The 22520-nt window shown below is 44.5% G+C and overlaps 2 protein-coding genes across 2 annotated transcripts in view; one reads left to right on the top strand and one right to left on the bottom strand.

Moving 5' to 3' along the window:
* Positions 1-1743: 1743 nt before the first annotated feature.
* taf11 (TAF11 RNA polymerase II, TATA box binding protein (TBP)-associated factor) lies at positions 1744-3862 on the bottom strand. Its single transcript, XM_079226001.1, has 6 exons — positions 3663-3862; positions 3246-3454; positions 2968-3086; positions 2774-2861; positions 2586-2682; positions 1744-2466 (listed from the first exon to the last, which is right to left on the bottom strand). The coding sequence occupies exons 2-6, from the start codon at positions 3411-3413 to the stop codon at positions 2336-2338; spliced, it is 603 nt and encodes a 200-aa protein (XP_079082127.1). The 5' UTR covers positions 3414-3454; positions 3663-3862; the 3' UTR covers positions 1744-2335.
* Positions 3863-4964: 1102 nt separating this feature from the next.
* Positions 4965-22520, top strand: part of LOC306743678 (ankyrin repeat and SAM domain-containing protein 1A) — a gene marked incomplete at its 5' end in the record, with an annotated part of 57921 nt that continues 40365 nt past the window's right edge. Inside the window, 4 exons of the mRNA XM_079226220.1 lie at positions 4965-5143; positions 15641-15721; positions 15944-16100; positions 16743-16805. Coding sequence (XP_079082346.1) covers positions 4965-5143; positions 15641-15721; positions 15944-16100; positions 16743-16805 — 480 coding nt within the window. The remainder of the gene's footprint in view (positions 5144-15640; positions 15722-15943; positions 16101-16742; positions 16806-22520) is intronic.

Below are 22520 nucleotides of genomic sequence, written 5' to 3'. Positions count from 1 at the left end.
ATTTGTACTGAGGAACAATGTGCTCTGTGGTCGAACGTCCACCAGAGCACGGGAGACGGGCTCGTCTTTGGATGGAGCCGTGTGGACAGTAGCTCCACTGTGGAAATGGGTCTAGTCTTTTCACTCTAACTCTCTAGTTTAAGGAGGTTTGGCATTATCCCACCTATCAGAGTTATAATACTTGATCTCCTTAAAAACGTGTACTGTAATTTGCCAGGAAACATCTCAGACTGCTAGTGTCATTACCTCTGTGCACATGTGTCATGTATAGTATAGTATAGTGGTCTTGCACTTACATGTGTATATTTATTTATTTAGATTTGTCAAAGTGTGTTTTTTGTTGTTGGACTAAAGTTACTTTACAGTGTATTGAAGCCATATCAATCAAAGAAAATTACATTTTAAAAAGTGATGGTACTGATGATATATACACAGTATTTCATGTAAATGACAAAAGTCACTACAAACACTGAGATTCTTCAGTGGGTTTAAGACCTGTCCGACCTGTTGCCAGTTAAAATGTATGTCACTGTCTTTCTTCTATGCATAAATCTGTTATATGCATGGATCCAACAATGATGGATTTGTTCATCAAAAAGTCTGTTGAACAGTATAACTTTGGTGAAACGGCCCAGTCGGCTACATTTTAGGTACAAAAGTTCTATTGTTAAGTCTGTGGTTTAGAATGTTGCCTGTGGAGGTACGGTTATCTGTTTAATGGCTGCAAAGCTGTCACAGCCCCCATTCATCTTTCATGATAGTCCCATTGTGTGCTTGGGAGACCCCTGGTGGCTGAACATGCCAGAGCAGTCGATATTTTCAAGCTTTTCTTTTTTAACTTTGGCTGCTTTGCAAGCTCTGAATGGCAGATTTCCATTCGTAAAGAGGAATGTCAAATAATTAAGCAATAGAAAGACAGCTTTGGTTGAACCAAAAACATGACGAAAGAACGATAACGCTGCACATCTTTCATGTGGAACTCTTCAATGTTCAAGATGAGTAATAGTAGTTTACCCGTTTAGCAGGTTTTAATGTGTGGTCCCCTAAACTGCATGTGTACTCAACACATCCTAACTATCAGTGTAATAATGCAGATGCTGCCCTTTTAACCTCCGTATAGCTCATAGTTGTGATCGCGGCTTTTGATGTTTTTGTTTTTGCATGGCCTTAGAAGACAAAAAAATACAGCGATACAAAGTTAAGACTTCCCATGCTGGATGCAACATGTAGCTGTAAATCCAGTTTGCATCCACTCCAGGACCCCTCTCCCCTGTCGGGCCTCACTGAGTAGGATCCCTGTTCTGCTGACAAACCGGTGCTCTGACTTCCATCTGCTCATAACCATGCAAGAGAGATGGATGTAGAATGAAGCGAGACTCACTTTAACCTGGCAAAATGTGGCCACTGAAAGCAGATGCATGTACTGAGGTAATGTTGCATAGTTTATGCCTTGTGAATTACTCGCACTTGTGTGATAAATTCACTGGAATTTGCACTTGTTTTGATGTAAATCGGTATTTTTGTCAGTTGTGTAGTTATTTTGTATCGTCTTTATCACTTCATTGAGACTAATATAAAATTGGTTCTGTGAACCAAAGCTAGTATATGGGAAATATTTTGAAAGAATAAATGATTAAATGAACACATTTCAGTTGTGCCTTTTAAGTTTTAATAGAAAAATGCATGTTTTGATTGTAACAATATCTATAGTATCCACATTTTGTCATAAAAGATACAGCAAGGTATATGTTGAAGTCTCACTCTAATTATTTTAGTAGTGTGATCAATAGTTTGCCCAACTTGGCCTACATATTTTCAAATAACAATTAAAACATTGTTTTACTTAAGTATAATATAAAATACATAAATTATGTGATGGGCTGAATGATTGCAGTCAACTACTCATTAAAGATTTTATAAACAGAAAAAGGATCCGAACATTTTGGGGTCAACTCATTGAAAATGAACACACACACACACACACATATCTTCAAAGTTCAGCAGTTCTTTAAAATTGAGGCAAAAGACCAAAACAGTAAAAAAAAAAAAATACACTGTATTTACAACCATAATACATGAATATAATGCCACACCATTTGCACTGTATGTGGCATCAAGCGTTTACCTTGACAATTACAGGTGAAGAGAGGTCAGATAGGACTTCATTTGACAGTTGCCTTTAATGTAAGAGACCCTCGTGATCTTGTCTGAATGGACCGCGCTTTAATAATCCGGTCCCTGATCGTGACTCAGGTTTTCCAAATTCTTCCACAAGCTGTGGCACCGCTGTTTAAATCCCAGGCACGTTCCCCATGCGACCTAGAGCAGGGGCGCCTCAGTGAAAGAGAATTTGCTTATACTTGGTGTTGGGGATCTGATCTTTACTCTTCAGTCTCCTCACTGCTTCCCTCATATGCTTGGGCTGAAGCGGTGGCGTCTCCCCCCACTTCTCACAAACGTCCAATGCTGTGAGAACAAAGACAAACTATTTAACGACACAATGGTGACATTTAAACCGCAGGGAGAAGTACAAATACAGTTTAATTTAGTCTGAGCGCTCTCTGTTTTGTATATCTGCCACTCACCTTCCTCTACAATTTCCCCAGCAAAAACCTTGGAAATACCAGACATGGCTATGACCACATTCTGGGACACTGATGACCCTGTTATGGACTGGATCAGCTAGGGAAGAAGAAAAAAAAAAAGACATTGAGCCATTAAAGTCGTTTTGGGGTTTAAAAGAAAAAGACTGTCAGTATTTAGAAAAACGTACCCTCTTAATAGCTGCCTTGGGGAAGGCAGACCGTCTGTACATCTCATAGCGATTTAGCTGCTCTTCAGAAAAGGATGACACCAGAACTCTGTCAGACGAGAGGAAAAAGGGGGGTTACTGGGAAGTGCCGTTTACTGGGAGGACAACTTAAAAGTATTTTATTGGGATTAGAATTTTCTGTGAGAAAGTCTTACTGCATCTTTTGTATTTCATCCTCGTCCACCTTTTGGCGCCTCTCCTTTTTCTTCTCCGGTTCCATCTTCATCCTTTTGGCAGCGGATCCCTCGTCATCGTCTTCCCCGGCTGCCGTTTCCTTCACGGTGGAAGACAAAACACAGAGATGCCCCTTTGTGAAGCTGCATAAGCGTATGAATATTGTCAAGACAGCCTTCATCTAAATGTTATTGTATGGTTGCTTGTGTTTAGGTAACATAGAAGGCTTTTTTGTTGTTAAATAGGCTTCACAACTCACAGCTGTCCCCTCCTCCTTGTCCGGATCTTGCGAGGAGGACTCTTTGTTGACATCTGTAGGTTTTGCTGTGGCAGCTACGGTGGCCTCCGACTTGGGATGCTCCTCGTTTGCAGAAGCCGACCTCTCAGCTTTAACCTCGGGTTTGATCATCCGAGCCGGGTCGGCCATGATCGCTCGGTCCCTCCGACTCCGGCGGACGGCTTCAGGTTCTGTAATACCGGTGAGACAAGGACACTTGATTGGCTAACAGTTTGCTTTTCTAAAACGTAACGTTAGCCGACTGCAAGATCTACAGTCGGTTCAGTCGGCTGAAAAGTATTTTAGCTGAGAGTCATAAACGAAGAGGACACAGGTGTGTGTGTGTGTTGACAATCACATTTACATAAAAAAAACAGGATGGATACAACATGCACTTACACTGCGCAGCTAGGCGTCAACAAAAACAGCAGCGCTATCAAGCTAACGGTTGAGATAAAATAACGTTAGCTTCTTATTCGATGCTCGTTAACGAGGAAGCTAGAAAATAACGCAAACGCGGAGTTACCGCACTGTGCACTAGCGTTTAATTTAATTTAAGAAACTCAAAGTGGAGATAGCGCCAGAGCGGTTCTCCTGGCTTGTTGATGGTTCATCCGGGTTTCCGGTTCCGGTTTTGAACAAACTTTATCGACACAGGCGAGAAAACATAAACACACAGGGCAGTTTATCGAGAGCACTAAACATGCTGTCGTTAAACACAATGTTTATTGTGCGTTTTTAACTTTAACTGGAAGAAAATAAATAAAAAAACAGTGCTACAATTTATCTTGAAAAAAAAATCACAGTTTAGAAGTTTAGACAATCTTCCCTACTGTTTAGCTATCTGCTATCACCTGATCAGAGGTTGTGAAATATTATTTTTTCCTGATCACAACATGATTCCACCCATTAAGGGAATTTTACACGTTTTGTTTTCTTCTTCGAGCGAAACTGTCATAAATAGCAACAATACTTCCAAGTTATCTTTGAAAGTCTCGCCCAGGTAACAGTTGTCTCACCTGGTGACTGTTTATTTTGAGTTTCTTACGATTTACAATACATATGCTTGACTAGTAACAGTGAATAATTAAATAGTTAGTTGTGATAATTTGCATCGGACTCACAGATAACAGATACTTCAACCACTGGATGGTGTAATAATCCTGCCTTCTCTGCCCGTTGACAAACTTCAGCTAGGGCGCCATCTTGCTTGTGCCCATCCACTCAATCTATCAGGCAGCTAAGGGGAAGGCGGTGTGTGCGTGCATGTGTGTGTGAGCGCGCGCGCGTGTGTGTGTGTGTGTGTGTGCGCGCGCGTGTGGCTGAGGCGTTTCGGATTGGAGATGCAGAAAGAAAGGGCAGATTCGAGGAAGTGACGGACGAGGCTCGGGGGACTGGTCAGAGGAAGTTTGCTCGATGCTGCTCAGCGAAACTTTTCCTCCCGAGGACACTGCGCGGATCGGGACGGACGGATCCAGCGGCGGAGGAGGGAGCTTTTTTTTTTTCCCTCGCCTTGCGAGCAGTACTGAGGAATAACTAAAGGTTCTGGTTAAAAAAAAGAAAGAAACAAAAAACGGGAATCGCAGAGGAATTCCACTCCCGTAACCAAACCTCCTCCCCCTTCCCTTCTCCCCTATTTCTCCTCTCTTCCCCGCGTCTCCTCTGTTTTTTTTTGTCTTCTTCTTCTTCCTGGGATCCGCGATGGGGAAGGAGCAGGAACTCCTTGAAGCGGCGCGCACGGGAAACCTAGCCGCGGTGGAGAAGCTTTTATCCGGGAAGCGACAGTCCGCGGGCACCGGCGGCGGCTCGTCTGGGACCGGTGGAAGCGGCAACAGCGGCGGGCACGGAGCCTCCTCTCATCCGCTCTCCAGCCTGCTCAGGTAGGCTCAGAGGAGGGTATAACCGAACGGGAGACAGTGCATGGGAGCATAAGTAGTGTCTGATCATTCACTGGTGCAGTCTGGTTACACACATACTACCCATGATGCTTATTTTCTGCATTGCCAAACAAACACAACCTCAAGCAGTGCAGCGCAGGAGCAGTGGCATGCTTCTTTGTTAGCTCCCAGCTCTGTGTAAGCTGTACTGTCATGTGCAACAACACAAACCGGCCTGGTAGGTAGGTAATGATGTAACTAAACTAGAGACATCTGCAACCAGCCACCGTCTCTGTAAAAACTAACACGGATGCATTATTAATTGCCTACAGACAGTCTAGACTGGTGAAGGTGGAACAGAAAGCCAGTTGTCATCAGAGCCAGGCTCTATTTTTTAAACGGCATCATTAATTGTACTGTTTTGCAAATAGTTTTTTTTCATCAGCCCCTTTTTTTTAGTTTTGAAACCTCTGTCCTTCACTTCATCTGCATGGGTGTTATTTCTACCAACTAGAGGTCACATGGGGAAGTCCTTGGTGAGGTAGGTGAGGGAGACGTTTGATGTGGTTTTCCACATCTGTATCAGATCAACCATGTCAGGTTAGACGTGCTCAGCTGCTTTTTTTGCTCGTCACTTGTGAGTTTTTGTCCTCGTCACTCCTCCATCATTAGTTGTGAGTTCTGATTTTGAGATACGAAAGACAACTACACTCACAATACACACCATGAGCGAGGCCCACCTGTGCACACGTTGTCTGTTGATGGAGGCTCAGATGCAAATGGCCCAGTCAAAACAGGACACCTTTCCCTAAAATGAGTGCCCGATTCCCCATTTTTGATTACATAAGGTTGCATCAAATTCCTCGCAGTATTATGAAGAGGGCGCTCGGTCTATCAGTTAGCGTACCATCCCCTTTTAACTTTGTGCAGATGAGAGCTGCTGGCTGATATTAAATAATGGGATGAAATGTAACAGATCTGATAAGTTCTGGGTTTCATTTTGTGCTGCAGATGTTATCCGAGTTATAGGCTTAACAGGATTTATGAATTACCCTGGGCCGAAACGTGTTTTTCGGAAAACGATGTAGTTTCATTATGCATCCATACCGTCGCTGAGCCAGCCATTGTGCTGAGTGCAATGTCAGGACTCTGAGAAAGAAACAAACGGCTTTCTACTCCATAAAGCTACTCAGGCACATACGTCTGCCTATAAATTAAAGTGAAATATAGCTTGGAGACGTTTTAGGATCAAAGTTATTGCCCGGCATGTCAAAAGCCTACAAGTGGCTTCACCCCCGCACCCTTTTATTTGAATGCTGAACACATGCAGGTGAACACCTGTCAATCAAAATATGATATTGCTCCCCTGGGAGCCAGCCCGGTGCCAGGCGCCTTCCCTTCGAGGGACGAGTGTCACGGCGGAGCCCCGAGGTGATGCATCGCTGTGTTACTTAGTGCAGACTGCACAAGTACTCAAGGTAATTACATTAAACCCCTCTAATCGGAAATCCAATTCCGAAATGTCATGCAGTCGAGGCGGACTCCATCTCTCCCTCGGAGATCTTGTGGGCGGGCCGAAGAGCCCATTGTGTCATCTATTCTGACTTGAGCAATCAATGTTTGGCAACGGTAGCTCTGGGAAGTTATTGGCTTTTTTGTGTGGAGGAAATTAATTATCTACCGGTGTACAGATGTTAAAACGCCTGTTGCCTGTGGACATCTAAGCTTATAGAAAACACTCTTTATAATATAACAAGTCGCAAGATCCGTGACCACAGGGCGGCCTGCGGGGTCGTTGCTATTGTGTGTACGGCATTTGATTTAGTTTGCATAATGGAAATGTCAATATGTTTAAGGACATCACAGTGCATTACAGGCTTTTTGGCTTGGTTGGCATGTTTTATTCTCCTTTTAACCAGAATTGCTTTGCAACTTTTTCATCATCGTCCATTGTTGGAAAGTGTAGGCCTGTAATCCCGTCAGAGGAGATTTGATCGGTGGGATCTGTCTTTAGAAAATTATAGCCTGTGTTGGCTGCAATGTCAACAAAGAGATGTGTGTTATTTACACTCCCGCTGCACTCTACTCTAGTACAAGCACTTCTGTAAGGAAATATGTCTGTAATTCTAGTTGGTCTGGAGCCAAAATAGTTGCGTAAATTCTCGTGTGTTGTGCTGTTTATAGCGAGATATTAGGCGGTATGCCCATAATCTAGTCAATACTAGCTACCTGGTAATCATATGCCGATGAATAATCCAACCTCATCAGCGTCAACACTTTTCTTTGAAGGTGTGTTGTGAGCGTTTTCACTCGCTTTGTGGCGTTCCTGTCCTGGAATGGGGAGCATGTCAAGACTCGCGTTGTTTTTGTAACTACACAGTCGTACAGCTCTGCTCTGAGGAATGTCTGCTTTCCCAGGAGGCTGCGTCCCAGCGGTTGCCATGGGATAGACACTGACCCCGGCATGTTTCACACTGCCGCCGCCCCAAACATTTGTTCCGCGGTGCTCCATTATCGCCAAAATGAGCGGGGCGGGGCTTCCTCGAGTCGGAAGGTCACCGCGTCGCCGTCGTATAGTGCTACAGGTTGACAGCTTGGGTCCATACTTACTTCCTGTCCGCTTATGTCATTCACATAGAGAAAATAAAGCGTGACACGTTTGAACTGTGAAATGGTCCACATGAGGCCTTTATTGTAGAGTGTGCATTCGCTGGGTTTCCTCCTATTTTGCTTTGGGCCCCAAGACACGTTTTGATCCCCGGGGTGTACAGGAAGAGTTTCTTGACTAGCACTTCCTGGACAAGCTTGTCCAAACACAGGCAGCTGCTGCGGTCGGACCCGAGGTAAGACAAGTCCCTGGCAGAGAAAGTGCCTGCCCACTGAGGGGGAATTAAAAGAGGAATGCATGGAGTTCTGGACAGACACTCTGAGAGCTTAGCCAGATGAGGGCTCGTCTCCCAGCATCGCAGCCTTGTTCTTTGTCCCACTGATGGAGTGTCGAATGGTGGCTTTTCATTTTCATAATAGTCCCCAAAGACCATGCCGGGGCTTTTCTGTACTCTTCTTTTTTTTTTTTTTTTGTATTACAAAGAAAATTGAGCTGTCATTCGGATAGAATTGGACCACCTATTTGAGTGTTGGTTCATACAAGTGGGGCTTTCTTTTAAATCTGGTGATGGAAAAAAATCAGCTTTAGATATTCACAAAGGCCTCTTGAGATGTGTTTTCTCTACACGTGACACTTTTTAAAAAAGAAAAATGCTTGAGAGGAAAATCTTTCTATCGGTGCAATGACTTGTTTAGCATTTAAAGAGGCTCGGGCACAACTCCAGATCATTCCATCCCATTTCATACACAATTTCCCAAGCAGACCCATGCTTTCAAACCGGTGCGTATACTGTCCTTGTTTTCTTTTCTTCTTCTTCTTTTAAACAAAATGCCCCTGGATCTTTTCTGTCATTAGGATCTTTTGTGCATGCAGAATTCACTGAGTGTGAAGGTGCTCCATAGGACTTGGCATGGTGTGTCTGCAGATGACAGGCTCACAGTGGGAATCTGACACCCTCGGTCTTTAGCCGGGTTTTATTGTAGCTGTCAAAGCTCATGCAAACTGTCTCGCTGCCGGCTTTGTGTGCCGGCGGACGGCGTTAACGAGGCAGTTTAATTCACTGCTGCAGTACCGGTACGATTCTCGGAACGCTCGCAGGTGGGGTAAAAGCCGGGCGAACAGCAGGCCTAGCAGTCGCATTTCATCCAGCGTTGACCTCTGAACTGGGAGAAACTGTAGCTGGTTCAACCCAGGAGGAAGCAGTGGTAGCTGGGAAATCTAACACCGCCATGTTAGCATTCCAGGCGCATCTGAGTCCGGGATGCCCGGCCCGTTATGTTGACGGGCCCATGTTTATGTAGTCGGAGAAAGCATGCAGAAAGGCACTCTGTAGCAGTGATTGATTCCACATATGTGTGTGTGAGTGTGTGGTGGGGATGGTGGGTGTATGTGTAGCCATCCTTACTTCAACCTGGTAAGATAAGAATAGATTTCATCCAAGTGGGTCAGGGGTTTCTTAATTAGTTTGTAGAGGAAACATCTTGTCTGAAATAAAGAATGTGTTTTGTGCTGATGCCAATCGACGATGATAATAACATTTCTCACGAAAACGAGAATGCAGGTACGAACAATTCTGCGGTTTAATAAGAACACGTCATGAATGTAAAGTAGACTTTTCTGAGGTCCTTCCTCAAGAACATTCTCTGGAAGATAGCGGTGAATGATCAATGGCCCCTTTTTCAAAAATATAAAGTGCTTCACAAACAAGACACATTTGTCTGCTAGTTCTCTTTTTGTCTGGTTTCAATCTTTCTGTGCTTCCTGTGTTAAAAGAAACAGAAGGTTTGCTCATGGTAACACAAAGACACATTTACCGAGTCTCGCGTTGTTTATGTGAACTCTGCTTCACCCCACTCTCTGAAAGCCTTATACTAACAAATGAACAACTGCGGAAAGATAATGCCGCCGAGGTGAAGGTGCATCCAGAGCCCGTTTGTAGGAAGAGACGACCAGAGACGTCAAACACCCCTCCCCTCCTCCCCCCACACACACACACACACACACACACACACTCCCCTCGACCTGTGCAGTCCTACATGTGCGTTAGCTGGATGTGAAGCAACCCCCGGCCCAGACGTTTTCCTCCCGCTGGCTGGCGTCTTCCTTTTCTCTCCCACTCTGCTGCTCTCAGCAGTCTCGTCGCCCGCCTGCTGGGCCCACGCCACGCCACGCCACGCCACCTCCAGACTTCAAACGCGTTGCACTCGGAGCCCCAGTAATGGCACTGCCCTCAATCTGTTCACACAGGAAGCAATTTACCGGAGATCTCCCGTTGCTTTGATATTTGTGCAAAAACCGTATCACGGGAAAAATAAAGTTTTCTGGACCGGATAGCCTCAGCTGTGAGACAGACGTGCATTATATTATATATGTTTATATATAAGGTGTGTGACTTAGTCTTATGGTCACAAAAACTAAAAAGTTAAAAAAAATGACTTTGCTGATGATTTTTGTGAGCAAACCGAGCAGTTTTTGACAAAATCTTCAACCGTGCAAACCGGATAAGACCGAAGTCTGAGCGCTATTTCCAGAGCTGGGTTGTCAGCACAACTGAAAATAACTGCCCATCCGCCTGGCAAGATATTACTTGAAACTGGGCACATCAGCTCGCTCTCACAGTTTCGCAACCGTGTGAAACTGTGAGATCGGCGTCTGCTATGAGGTCGGTGTTGGAAACGCCGACTTGTTGGAAAGCGGGCCGTGATTGAACATGTTTTTCCTTCTTTTCTCGACCTATCTGACCCCCCTGTCTCTTTTCTTCCGTAGTCGTCCTGCCATCAGTGTTTTTATGCCCAACCTGTGGACTCTAATCAAATGCTACCATATTGTTGACTCCATTCCTTCCCTCTCCATTATAACTGGAGCTGTTATAAAAACAACAACAATGCCGTGACATAAAAGAATGGTAATGCCTTTTAATCAGACCCCCCACCCACCAACATCTCTCCCCACAGAGTCAATTGTTTTTACTTTTTCCGTAACCACTGTGTGTAGCATTTCAATCTCTTCTTTATGTGCTGCAAATGAAGCCATGAGCACACTGCAACATCTGGTGAATCTGTGTTAATGACCGACTGCCCGGCGATGGAGCGTTGTTGAATCCATCCCGTTTAGCGGCTGGCTAGTTAGCTAGCTAACGTTAGCGCACCAATTCCACCAGGTTTTCCATGCTAACGTTGTGCATGAGCAGAACAGTGAGTGTTTATTGTTTGTTGTCACATATTTATTGAGTACTGCCTACCTCAAACATTTCAACTGTAACTTTAAGTGTTTTTGTTCGGTCCACCCCTTTGGTCCAACTGTAAAGTTGTAAAGTTTGTACAGATTTTCCATGTCGAGCCACCAGGAGGTTGATGTTTGTGATTTTGGATGAGATCTCTTGACCACCATTCGATAGATCGCCATGGAACTTTGTACAGACATGTACCCCAAGGATGAACTGTTATAACCTTATTGATTTACTTTTTTAGGAGTTCTACAAAATTAATGAAAAGTATAGATGTAATGTCGTAGACTTGTCGACGCTCTGTCATAGCTGAAGTTAGTTGCCTGATTAGTTTTGTGCCGCCCAACTGGTTAAACTCCCCCGGAACAATCCAGCATATCCCTGACCCTCAACCTTCGTGATGAAGGGGGCTCTACTTTATCACAGTCTTGGGTTTTTGCCAGAGATTTTAGCTCATTAAGAGTATTCCTCATCAGGCATGGGTGCCTCTGGCAGGTGCTTCAGTCTCTCTCTCTCTCTGCTGAGGGGAAGATGCTCAAGTTGGCTGTTTGGTTGCGGGGCATCTGGTTTCACCACCCGCCAGCAATATGCATATTAATCAAGCCCAGTTTCCCTGACGGTGGCTGGCATGCGCCCGTCACTGTTGGGCTCAGTGCCCTGGACTCCACTAATCCCCAGTGTTATCACACTTCTAATAGGCTGCAGGACAAATCTGTTTATTTGACACCGGGTTCCCATTCACCTGGGCTCTTATTTGCTTAAACCTAAGTTTTGAATTTTGCCTCGACTATTCCTTCGGGCTCCATAAATGTGTAATCACAACTTTTGGTTCCACCAGAAATGTTGTAGGGTGCTGGTGAACTGGAAACTTTGAATACATAGCACTATAAAGATTTGCTATCCAGTGAATGTGGGAGTTCTGGTTAGTCCTGGTCTAGAATCTTTCAGTGACCAGCAGCAATAGAAACCAGATAGAAAGACAGATAATAGTATTTAGTCTAACTAATGGATATATTCAAACGCATCAATGAACCTACCTGAGTTGATCGTTTAGTCACTTCAGAATCAACAAGGCGAAAGAAGGAAACTCCAGTGTCTTCAGTTTGTGCATTTCATTATTGTTCTCCTTGAGTCCGAACCAAACTCGGTGGGGATTTATGTTTAAGACCACATCTTTTGGAAATGACTTTAAATGCCTTCAGTATGTGTGACTAACATCAGCGGACTAATGTAGAGAATACATAAAGGGTTGGGAAATGTCATTCTGCTTCCTCTTTATCTCGTACTGGCTGGGCTTTGTAATACACAGAATTGGAGCCCCCCCAGAATCTTGCTCAAACCCCAGCTTCATCCCGCTGATATTCCCTCAGGGAAATTAAGGATTAGCTCAGCCTTTCATACAGGAATTCCTCAGTCAGTTCGCATGAATGTGCCCCCTCCCAAACCAAATCAACCCTTTCTTTTTGTGTGTGTGTGTGTGTGTGTGTGTGCGTGTGTGTGTGTGTGCCCATTGCTCTGCTACGAGCCCACTAAGCCCCGTCCCTCAGTTGGGTTGTGGTGAGCCGGAGTAAGAGGATGAAGTGGATTGTCGTTTGTCGAGCACCACTCTGACTCATGCCCTTGAGTGCCATGATGCCAAAATGCTCAGAGGACGTAACACTTGGACTGCACTTAAAAGCTGCAGCTCTGCTCCGAGCACGCTTTAAACACCGTGACGGTGAGGAATTGTAATGAGCGGGAGACGTCTTCCTTCCCTCTGCATGCAGGGGATGTTGAATGGCGTGAATTAACACCCATCTGCCAGATTAGAGCTGTAATATCACGGATATAGAAGCCAGAAAGTGACATCACGATGATGCATTACACCAATGTTGGGTTTTCTTTTGGTCATGCAGTTGACGTGACGCAACGTTTGTGTTTCTGAGTGCCATTTTTGGGAACGTCCGGCAAGTCGTGACTGCGGAGGAGCACCAATCTGCGAAGGTGTCACACATTTTAGCTTTTCTCTAGAATTGATGACTTTGAATACCAAAGGGAAATCTTGCAATATGCAGCGAGTTTCATTTTGCATCAGTTTTCCTTTTGCATCGGTTTCATTTTGCAGCAGCACAAGAGTTGAATGTCCTCGTGTTCACTCAAATGACTTGACAATCGATGCGATGGCGTCACACGATCGTGTTCATTGTGTTCCCAGAGCCACGGCGGGCCTTCCTGCGTTACCCCGGTCCTCGCTCCTGCCCTCTGCCCCGCATTTGTGAAACTCCCTCGTCTTTAGTCGCTGCTCTGTTCATGTTTATGTTAATTTGTTTATGGGCTTTTTGCTGTAAGCCGTTACATAAGTCTTTATCTGGGACAGCAACTAGAGGTCTGTTTCTGTCTCAGTTTCCTCTTTTGATGTGTTCAGCGGCCATGCACAAGGCCGGGTTGCTGTACTCTTAATAAGAAATTTGGTTACCGGTTCGGGAGGAAGTGTTATAATGATAATGGTATCGTCGCTCACACATTTCCCCACTCTCTTAACAGAAGTTTATCAAACCCCAGCATTTCCTCCAGACGCAGTTGTTCCACTCTAATGCAGTGCCTTCCAAATATATTCACCCCCCCTTTGGCGTTTTTCCTATTTTGTTACATTACAAACTGAAAGTGAAAACACTTGCTTTGAAACATAAAAGGCTGAAAAGTGGTGCAAGCACTTCTTCTTAAAGAAAAAGAATAAGACGATACGTTTGGAGTCACATGGCCTTTGGTGAACTCCAAACGTCTTTTTCTCGATTGGCGCTCCATGGCTCATTCGGGGTCATCTTCAGTCTCTTTGTTGTCTCTGGGATCAATGCTGTCCTTGCCTGGTTCGTGAGTATTGATTGGTCCTCTCTTGGCAGGTTGGTTGTAGTGCCATAATCTTTACATTTTGCAATAATTACTTTAATGGTGCGCCGTAAGATCATGTGACACTTGGTATGCACACTGGGACTTCATTTAACTAATTAAACTTCATTTAACTAATTATCTCAAGATTTTTGGTGGGACTGGATCTTTTTTAAGGAGGGTCTTAGCAAAGGGGGTGACTACGTATGCATGCACCGCTTTAAAAATGTTTTTGTCATTTCACTTAGTATTTTGTGTCTCCGTTATTTTAATTCCTGGCTGCAATGCAACAACATATAAAAATGCCAGGGGTTGGGGGCTAAATACATTTACGAGACACTGTTTCCTCCTCGCTCTGCTTTTTGACGTCCGCTGTCTTCCTCTCGGCGGCCTGACTGAGTGAGATGGGACCCAGAAGGCCTGCTGTAAGAAGTAAATGGCTTCTGGAATGACTGGAGCGGTGCGTCCCTGTGTGTCTGTGCTCTATCAGGCTCATTGTTCAGCAGGCCATAGAGCCCTCGAAGACACTTATTTAATGAGACTGCTCTGACTGTGTAATTGCAGGCTGCTCTGAGAGCTATTATGGGAGATATATTTTAGGAGAGGTGGGGGCAAAACAACTATTACGGTGACAAAAAAATAGCCTTGTGTGTGTGAAGCGAAGTCAAACGGTAGCACTGAAGCCGTTACGAGTAAATCTGCAGCCACATGGATGCTGTTTGTGTTCCTCGTAGACTTCTCTCCAAAGGCTTTTTTTCATAGAAATGCATGCATCAAAAGTCATAATTCATGAAGCGATCCTGATGTCAAATCAGTCGCTTGCATTTGGTTTCGAGGCGGCTTTCTACGTTGTATCAAAAGCTAAGTAATTTTTTTTTTTTTTTTTTTAAGTTTCCCTTTTCGCTCCCCATTCATGATTGATTCTCTGTGAGGCCCAACGGTTTTGCTCCCATTCTCTTTCTGGACATCAAAAAAAAAAAAAAGGCTCTGGTCTCAGATATTTGGTTCACTCGTGCTGGGATTTCTGTGTCGCATGATTTATTTAGGATGTGTTGAGGTCGTTCAGAGAGCCTCACATCTCAGTCCTGGCACTCCGCCTCACCAGACATCCTTTAGCCTCTTAAATTACTCCCTCCGTCTCCCGCCCCCTTCTATCATCGCTCTCTTTCCTCCTCACCACAGCCCTCTTTGCAAATTAAAAGAAACAAACCGATCTGAGCTGACAGCTGAGTTCAGCTCCAGTGAGAGAGAGAGAGAGTGCCGGGCTAATGCCGGGCTACCTTACGCTTTACCCCCATCAATGCTTTTAGGCCCTGCCTTGTTTGTAATTGCGTGCTCACACTGCATAACAAAAGCCCATTCTTCTTCGGCACTCGGTCCTAGAATAATCAGGCTGAGGTTGCATGTAGTTACTGTAAATTAGACAGAATTAGCTCCTAGTGGTGATATTGTCATTTTTTTTACTTCCTGGTTTTCTGGTTTGATGCTGCTGCTGCTGGCGTGTGCTTCTTCATTCCTGTCCACTCATGATTTTCTAGACGGAGACACACACAGAGAGAGAGAGAGAGAGAGGGAGGGCGAGGGAGTGCATAGACGCACGCCCCCACCTGTGTGTAGGTGGGGTTGTGCTCTGCTGCGAGAGGACCGAGGCCCCGAGATAACAATCACAACAGAATCGGTCACACCCACAGCTCGAGACTTTACAGAGGGATAGGCTAGTGTTTGTTTGGTGTGTGTGTGTGTGCACGCGCGTGTGTGTTGTGTGTTATGGAAGCCTAACAATCCTTTCTATTCTTAACAGCATCTGGAGAGGCCCCAATGTGAATTGTGTGGACAGCACTGGATACTCCCCTCTCCACCACGCCGCCCTAAATGGACACAGGTACATCAGCAATGAATAACTCTGGGAATTGGCAGAAACGCCTGTTTTCAGCGCTCGTCTTTACGCATCAAATGAGGTCTACTCCTCGCAGACAATTGTCCCACTGGGGGAAATAAAGCTATTGATTGGATGTTTGCTGAGGCCGCGCGTGTATTCATTAGTGTGGTTTATGCTCTCGGGGCCCTGTCCCTTTTTTTTTTTTTTTTTTTTCTTCGTCCGCAGCGAGGTGGTGGAGGCGCTGCTACGAAACGAGGCCTTGACCAACATCGCCGACAACAAGGGCTGCTACCCGCTGCACCTGGCCGCCTGGAAGGGAGACGAGCACATCGTCAAGCTGCTCATTCACCAAGGACCTTCACACCCCAGACTCAACGAGCAGGTCTGCCTGCTGCATCTGCGCTGTGTGTGATATGTGATAGTGGGAGTCTGTGTATGCAGAAGATTCTTTTAATGGTTTAGTCAGCGGCCATAGGAAGTAATACATTTTGCCACCTGATGAGGAGGTAGTTTCTAAATGCCACATGGAGATATTTCTGGTTCTAGTTCAGCATGGCATGCTCTGCACTATATTTGAATGTTAAAAAGATTGTGACCCCAGAGTGCATTAACCCGCATCATCACTTCTCCTGTGATGCTGTGGTATTTTTTATTTATAGTTTTAACTCATGTTAACTTCATATTTTGTTTGGTTGCTTACTGCACAGACAGCTTCCGGACCGGCTCTGGTCTTTCCTGTTTGGGATGAGGAGAAATGACCCATTATGAGCTCCACACATGTTGTCTGAATCCTGAATGTAGCAACAAAAAAAAAACAAAAAAAAATCAACAAGATGAAAAAGTATATTTCTCATTTTGTGTCATTTCTCCCTGCCTGTTCATGACATCTGATTGTTCATTAACTCAACTCTGATTCATTTTTTTCTCCTCTTTATTTAGTTTGACTCATTTGTGATCACCATTCATTTTGTCATTGCTTGTCTGAACCAAATCCATCGGCCTATCTTCTCTTCCTCCCTCCCAGAGCTGTGTAGACCATAAAGAGTTCAAGCGCTGTGGGCCCTTTGACCCCTATATTAATGCCAAGGTGTGTACACAGCGCTGCCGAAACCACATCTCCCTCTGAAGTGCTCCTTCTGCTTTACTGCCGTGTTGTCTTGCTGTGCTTTTTGGTTTTGGTTTGTTGCTGCTGCTTGCGGGGCCACTCTGTTGCCGAGATAAGAGGAAGCTTTTAATTTCACCGACTATCGGTAGATCCCTGTCCTCTGGCTTTCTGCTCATGTTCGTCCTCGAAAGATCTGCAAGTTTATTGAGATGCTATGTTTAAGATCTTGTGACACTGCATTACAACATGCCCTCCACCATATACGGTACTCTATTCTTTACCGAATGCTCCAATACTGTTGAACCAGCCTTTTAGGCTTTAGACAGAAAGCTGAGTCGATGTCTGTCCTCTGGGAGCCGCTGAAGGTGATTTGTGGGACCGGCTTGTTAAAGAATTTGTAATAAATTATTGTAGAATATGCAGACTGAAGCGGTACAGTTGTTGGCACCACACAAGCTGCATATCAGCAAATTACACTATCAATTGTAGCTACAACGACCATTATGGTATTCAGAAAATCACCAGTAGAAAGGTGACAAATGCAGCAGCTCACAGGAAGTCCTCTGTGATATTGCCTGCTGGATATTGGTGGATCGTGGCTTGCTACAAATTCTGTGCAGAATGGATGAATGGTGTGGTGGAGCCATTATGGTTATTTTGATTTTTATTTTGTTGATAATTTACGCTACAAAACCAGTTACCACAATCCAATCTAAACCGTAGCTACAAATCCCATTTTTTATGATACACCATGGTAAAGCAATATTCTTTTTTTTAAAGCCGTAACAAAACAAATGTTTTATTTGTATTTCTATTGCATGCTAGCAGCTTGTCTCTATGCTTGGTAATATTAAATGGTCCACAACTTTGGTCCAGACTGAAATATCTCAAACAATATTTTGAGTTTTTACATCTAGCGCCACCATGGTGTTGATATTTTCAGTTTTGTGCAAAATGTTGCAGCGATTGAATGGATTGTCGTCACATTTGGTACGCACGCTCATGTCTTCCTCAGGAGAAATTTAAATAACTATAATGACCAAATACCTGCCAAAGCAAGCCTCAACTGTAGTTAGCTAGCTAGCTAGTTAGTTAGCATGATGACGTTCAGCTAAAAGTGCACCATCACAGAGCTGCTAGCGTGGCTGCAGGCTCTTGATCAGTAATTAGTCAAATTATTTGTATTATTGAAGTCAATTCATCTTCTTCTGATTGATAGATTTATGAACCAACTACTCATGTTAGCGACACTGTATTGTTTCAACGGTCAATAGAAAATAGAATCGGGCGCTCATTAAGCCTCTCACCACTGGCCCACTGGGGAAAAGACCAGGAGGATGAATCTTTTCTCATTATCTGGAGTACAAACAGTATCCCATCAGGCGTCTCTATATTTCACTGTAAGCACCCTCCTCATTGCAGTCGGCTCCCTCGGGGCTGCGTCTACAGGAGGAGGATGATGGCTGTGCCGTGTCTCTGGCGGTGTCGCCCTCACGGTTGGAGCAGAGAGCCGTGCAAACACGCTGGCCCCTCCATGATTGCATTTTCAGCTGGCGGAGCTGGAAACGCAACCCGGGCCTGCAGATAAGGCCACATACCATTTTTGAACGTTGTCGCATTTCCTCTGGACTAATCTTCTTAGCGTTTTGGGATGGGAAAGCTGGTTTTCTTTAATGCCGCCATATATTTCCCGCAGTGTTCATCTTACCGTCCTTTCCCATGGAGTCTCTCGATCTGCTGAGATTATGGAAGATGTCTAAATGCAAACACTTCCGGGATAGTTTCGGGACCACTACCTGGTCAACTGGCCTGAATAATTCAAGCCTGGTTATGAATAAATCAGAAAGATGGATGCAGTGTGGATGCTCTGGCCCCGGTTGTGGTCGTGGTTGATGGCATCATGTGACTGAGTTGGAGGGGAGCATCCTGCCTCTGCTCTCATCACACTCCAGGACCAGAGAGCCAACTCATGAGGAGGAAGAGGAGGAGGAGGAGGGTGGGAGGTTTTCAGTGTACCAGTCTCTTTGCATCAGCATCAAAGAACGATTCCCATGCCATGCCTGTCTGTGAGAGTGTGTAAATGGGTGTGTTTGCCCCTCCTCCTCCTCCTCTTCTTCTCTCCTCCTCCCGGTTTGTGCTCGCGTTGCTGAGGAGAGGATGAGGTGGGACGTTGTCATAGTAACAGTGTCACGGTACAGTGGTGGTGAGTGACCCTGTGGTGTGTGTGTGTGTGTGTGTGTGTGTGTGTGTGTGTGTGTGTGTGAGAGAGTGAGAGAGTGAGTGAGTGACTGACTCTAAGGAAGTCAGACTGGTCCAGGAAGCCAGCCAGACCAATGTATATTAATTATGGCCCAGCGCTCACACCTGGGTGTGTTGGCTGCTTTGAGCCTTCAAACACCTGAGTGTGTGTGAGGAGGCGGGCACGAAATTGTCGACGTCGGAGCTGAAATGAGTAGTTTGTTCACCGATTGGTCGGAATACAGAAAATATACAGTATAAGCAACCTTTTTTGATTTCATCATGGATTAATCTGGTGATTATTTCCAAGATCAATTGATTGTTGTTTTGGTCTATGAAACGACAGTATAGCCCGAAGTGACTATTAACTTAATATATCATGTGTCATTGAAATCGCTTTCCTCTTTTAATTTCTCTGTTTAATATAATTGTACATTAAATATATTTTGGTGTTTAAAACAAAATATTTAAAGACATTGAAACGAGTAGATTAATTATTAATAAAAATAGTCATCAGTTGCAAATCTGGTCGACTCCCTGTTGTGAAAAATAATCTTGGCACAGAATGATGGCACAGGGATGATCTATTATCACCATTCTAATTATCTAAAGTAACGTTCATCATATCGTCCTAACATTTTGGATTAAAATGATGTGAGACATTTATTATGATAAAATAAAACGGTATAGAAACTCTGGCTTCAGCAGAGCCCATTTTAATGAACGTCTCCATTGACCTCTTTTTAGTTAATTACCATACATTCTGTGTATCACTCCATAATAAGATATCGCCCCTAGTCTGCCTAGACTCGCATCACGCTACCTCTCAGCCTCGCTTTATCTCTCTATATAGGTCACACGTCTAACGCAATATATGTTTAGATGACTTCCTCTGACCCGGGCTCAGATGTCATGAACGCGAACCCCACCACGCACCGGCGGTTATCCTGGACAAATTAAAACAGAATCGACGCACAAAGAGATTTAATAAGAACGAAGCCAAACTATCTCTAGAGAAAGTTTCTGATGGGGGCAGCAGAATGAATGTCTCCGGACTCGGTCACCTCTTTATGGGCGGTGCAGAGTTTCCCCTCCTTCCTCTGGGGCGGCTCTGCCAGCACCCTCATTTATCACTTCCCCCGACAACCCCATCATCCCTCCCTCCCTTTTACCTTCTGCTCGCGGCTCGTCCTCCAGGACTGGTTCTCGTCTCTGTCGTGCCAAGAAGTGGTTGAATCCCGCTTGAGGAGTCCACCGGGGGGACGTGCTGTCATTCAACAGAAGGAGCAGGATTTCTCCATCGGGGTGCATTCAACGTCTGCAGGATTTCAGGGTGTGTCAGGCGCGGCAGTTGGAGCCATTTGTTTTACGAGACTCAGTTGCAGGGGTGGTATCTGAGATCTTCAGGGGTTAGTTGTGTTTGGAAAGCCCCGTTTTAATCATGTGGACTGTGAAGTGGGAAAGTTATATTTCCTGTAAAAAGGGAGAATAAGTTCCCTGTACAGAGAATTACAATCCCTGGCAGGAAGCCAGTGAGACTTTTATCTCGTTACAGGACTGGAAGGTCTGTTAACTCTGGAATGTGTGACGGTGTGCACACAAAAATCCACTTTTAGAGTCGGCCTTATGATTACATATTATACATAATATATGATATCATTGTTGCTTTGCATTCAACCGAATAAACACCCCAGAGTATTTACTGGGTTCTTGACAAATGGAGAAAGAATAGAGCTGCAGCTCACAATTATAAGGTTAATGATTTATTCCTCATTCATTGAATCCTTTAATCATAAATCAGTAATTTCTCTATTAAATATAGATAAGTATTTACAGTACAGATTGCTTGTTTTGTCCGTCCAATATTTCTGATCCCAAATATATTCATGTGACATTGGGAAGTTGGAACCAGCAAATTATTTAATAAATCTTTTATACAGCGCTTTTCTAAGTAAGATTGATTTTCCTAATTTAATTACATTTTGGCTTAATAACTTTTTAACGATTACATTGTTCTTAGAGTTGTAGTTGATTGATTAGTCGATATGAATTGACTATATTCAGCACGAGAAAACACAAAAAGATGCATAAAATCAGTATAGTATTATTAAAGTATTATTAAAGAAGTATTAAAGAAGAACTGTGACTTCTTTAATAAAAAAGCTACAATGCGTGCAGATATAGATCATTATCAGGATGTCAGATGCCGACGGTGGACACGGGCGGCCCTTTGGCACACAAGCTGCAACAGCTGCTCAGCCCTCCTCCTCCTCCTCTTCCTCCTCCTCCACCACCTCCCACCACTACTACTACCACTACCAGGGGGCCTGAGGGGGTAGGGGGGGTGACGTAACCGCCGCCTCGCTCGGCTGCCAGCGAGCGCGTCACGTGACGGAGGTCGCTAGTCAAAGCGCGTTACCGTCTCCCGGCCCCAGGTTGTGAGAATCACAACATCCTCTGTTCTCTCCGTCACCGTGCGGCCGCTCTGCAGCTTGAGAACACAATGGAGCATAATCTCCAGATGTTCCCGGTTAGGGCAGGGTTTATCAATCGGCAGCAGCACCAGCGGAGATCCTAATCCCTTCGTGTTTCGACACGCGCCGAGGTCTAAATCGAGATGAGGTTTTTCGACGCCGTCTGCGGCACTTTTCCTATCCACATGTTCTGTCCAGGAAGTCTTGGCCGTGCCGTATGAATTTGTAATCTCTTCCCCAGCGAGGCTGCAAGTCATTGGTGCCATTTTGTGTCGTAGCCCTCAGAGCTCTGTCTTGTTGGTGCATCATTGTTTGACTGCTCATGTGAAGATAAGACTGAGCCGGGTCTTTGAGAGGGGGACTTCATGCCGGAACTCACTAAGTCCTTCGTGCATAAGAATATGAAAGTGTTGCCCTGAAAATCACACATTCATTTAGTATAACAATGTTTGGAAATTAGATTCCTTTTTTTTTCTTTTTCTGCTGCAGGGCTAAAATTAATTTCAAACCAGGCTACCCCAGTTCTAGTTCTCCTTATGTCATGTTTACTTTTTTTAATCAGCTTAGTGGCAGGATGATTTGTATGTGGATATCAAACAATGCAACTCCAAGAGTTGATTTTTAAGCTCTTTTATATCCAAAAGCATGATTTTTTTTTTTATTTTCAATGAATAAATCCGCACAAATGTTTCTTAAATCTGGCACCAGCAAGTGTTTCCTGGTTATTGATGCTGACATGCCTCTCTTAGTAATGCAGATATGACTATCTTTGTGAAAACTCATCAGTATGTAGCTGCTCATAAATATATTGCATTGCACAGGACTACTTCAAACAGGAAAGTAACACTAAACACTGCAAGTGAGAGATGCGTGTCCTAAACATTCTCCTTGTCAGTCATCCAGTGAGATTGAACATGTATTTAAAACAAATCAAATCACGAGACCGAGTCAAAACTCACGTGATGGAGGTGGTTTGGGTGTGCCT

The sequence above is a fragment of the Taurulus bubalis genome (assembly GCF_910589615.1).
Source record: "Taurulus bubalis genome assembly, chromosome: 11".
Taxonomy (NCBI): Eukaryota; Metazoa; Chordata; class Actinopteri; order Perciformes; family Cottidae; genus Taurulus; species Taurulus bubalis.
The sequence above is the reverse complement of the archived record's forward strand: the minus strand, read 5'-3'. Positions and strand labels throughout refer to the sequence as shown.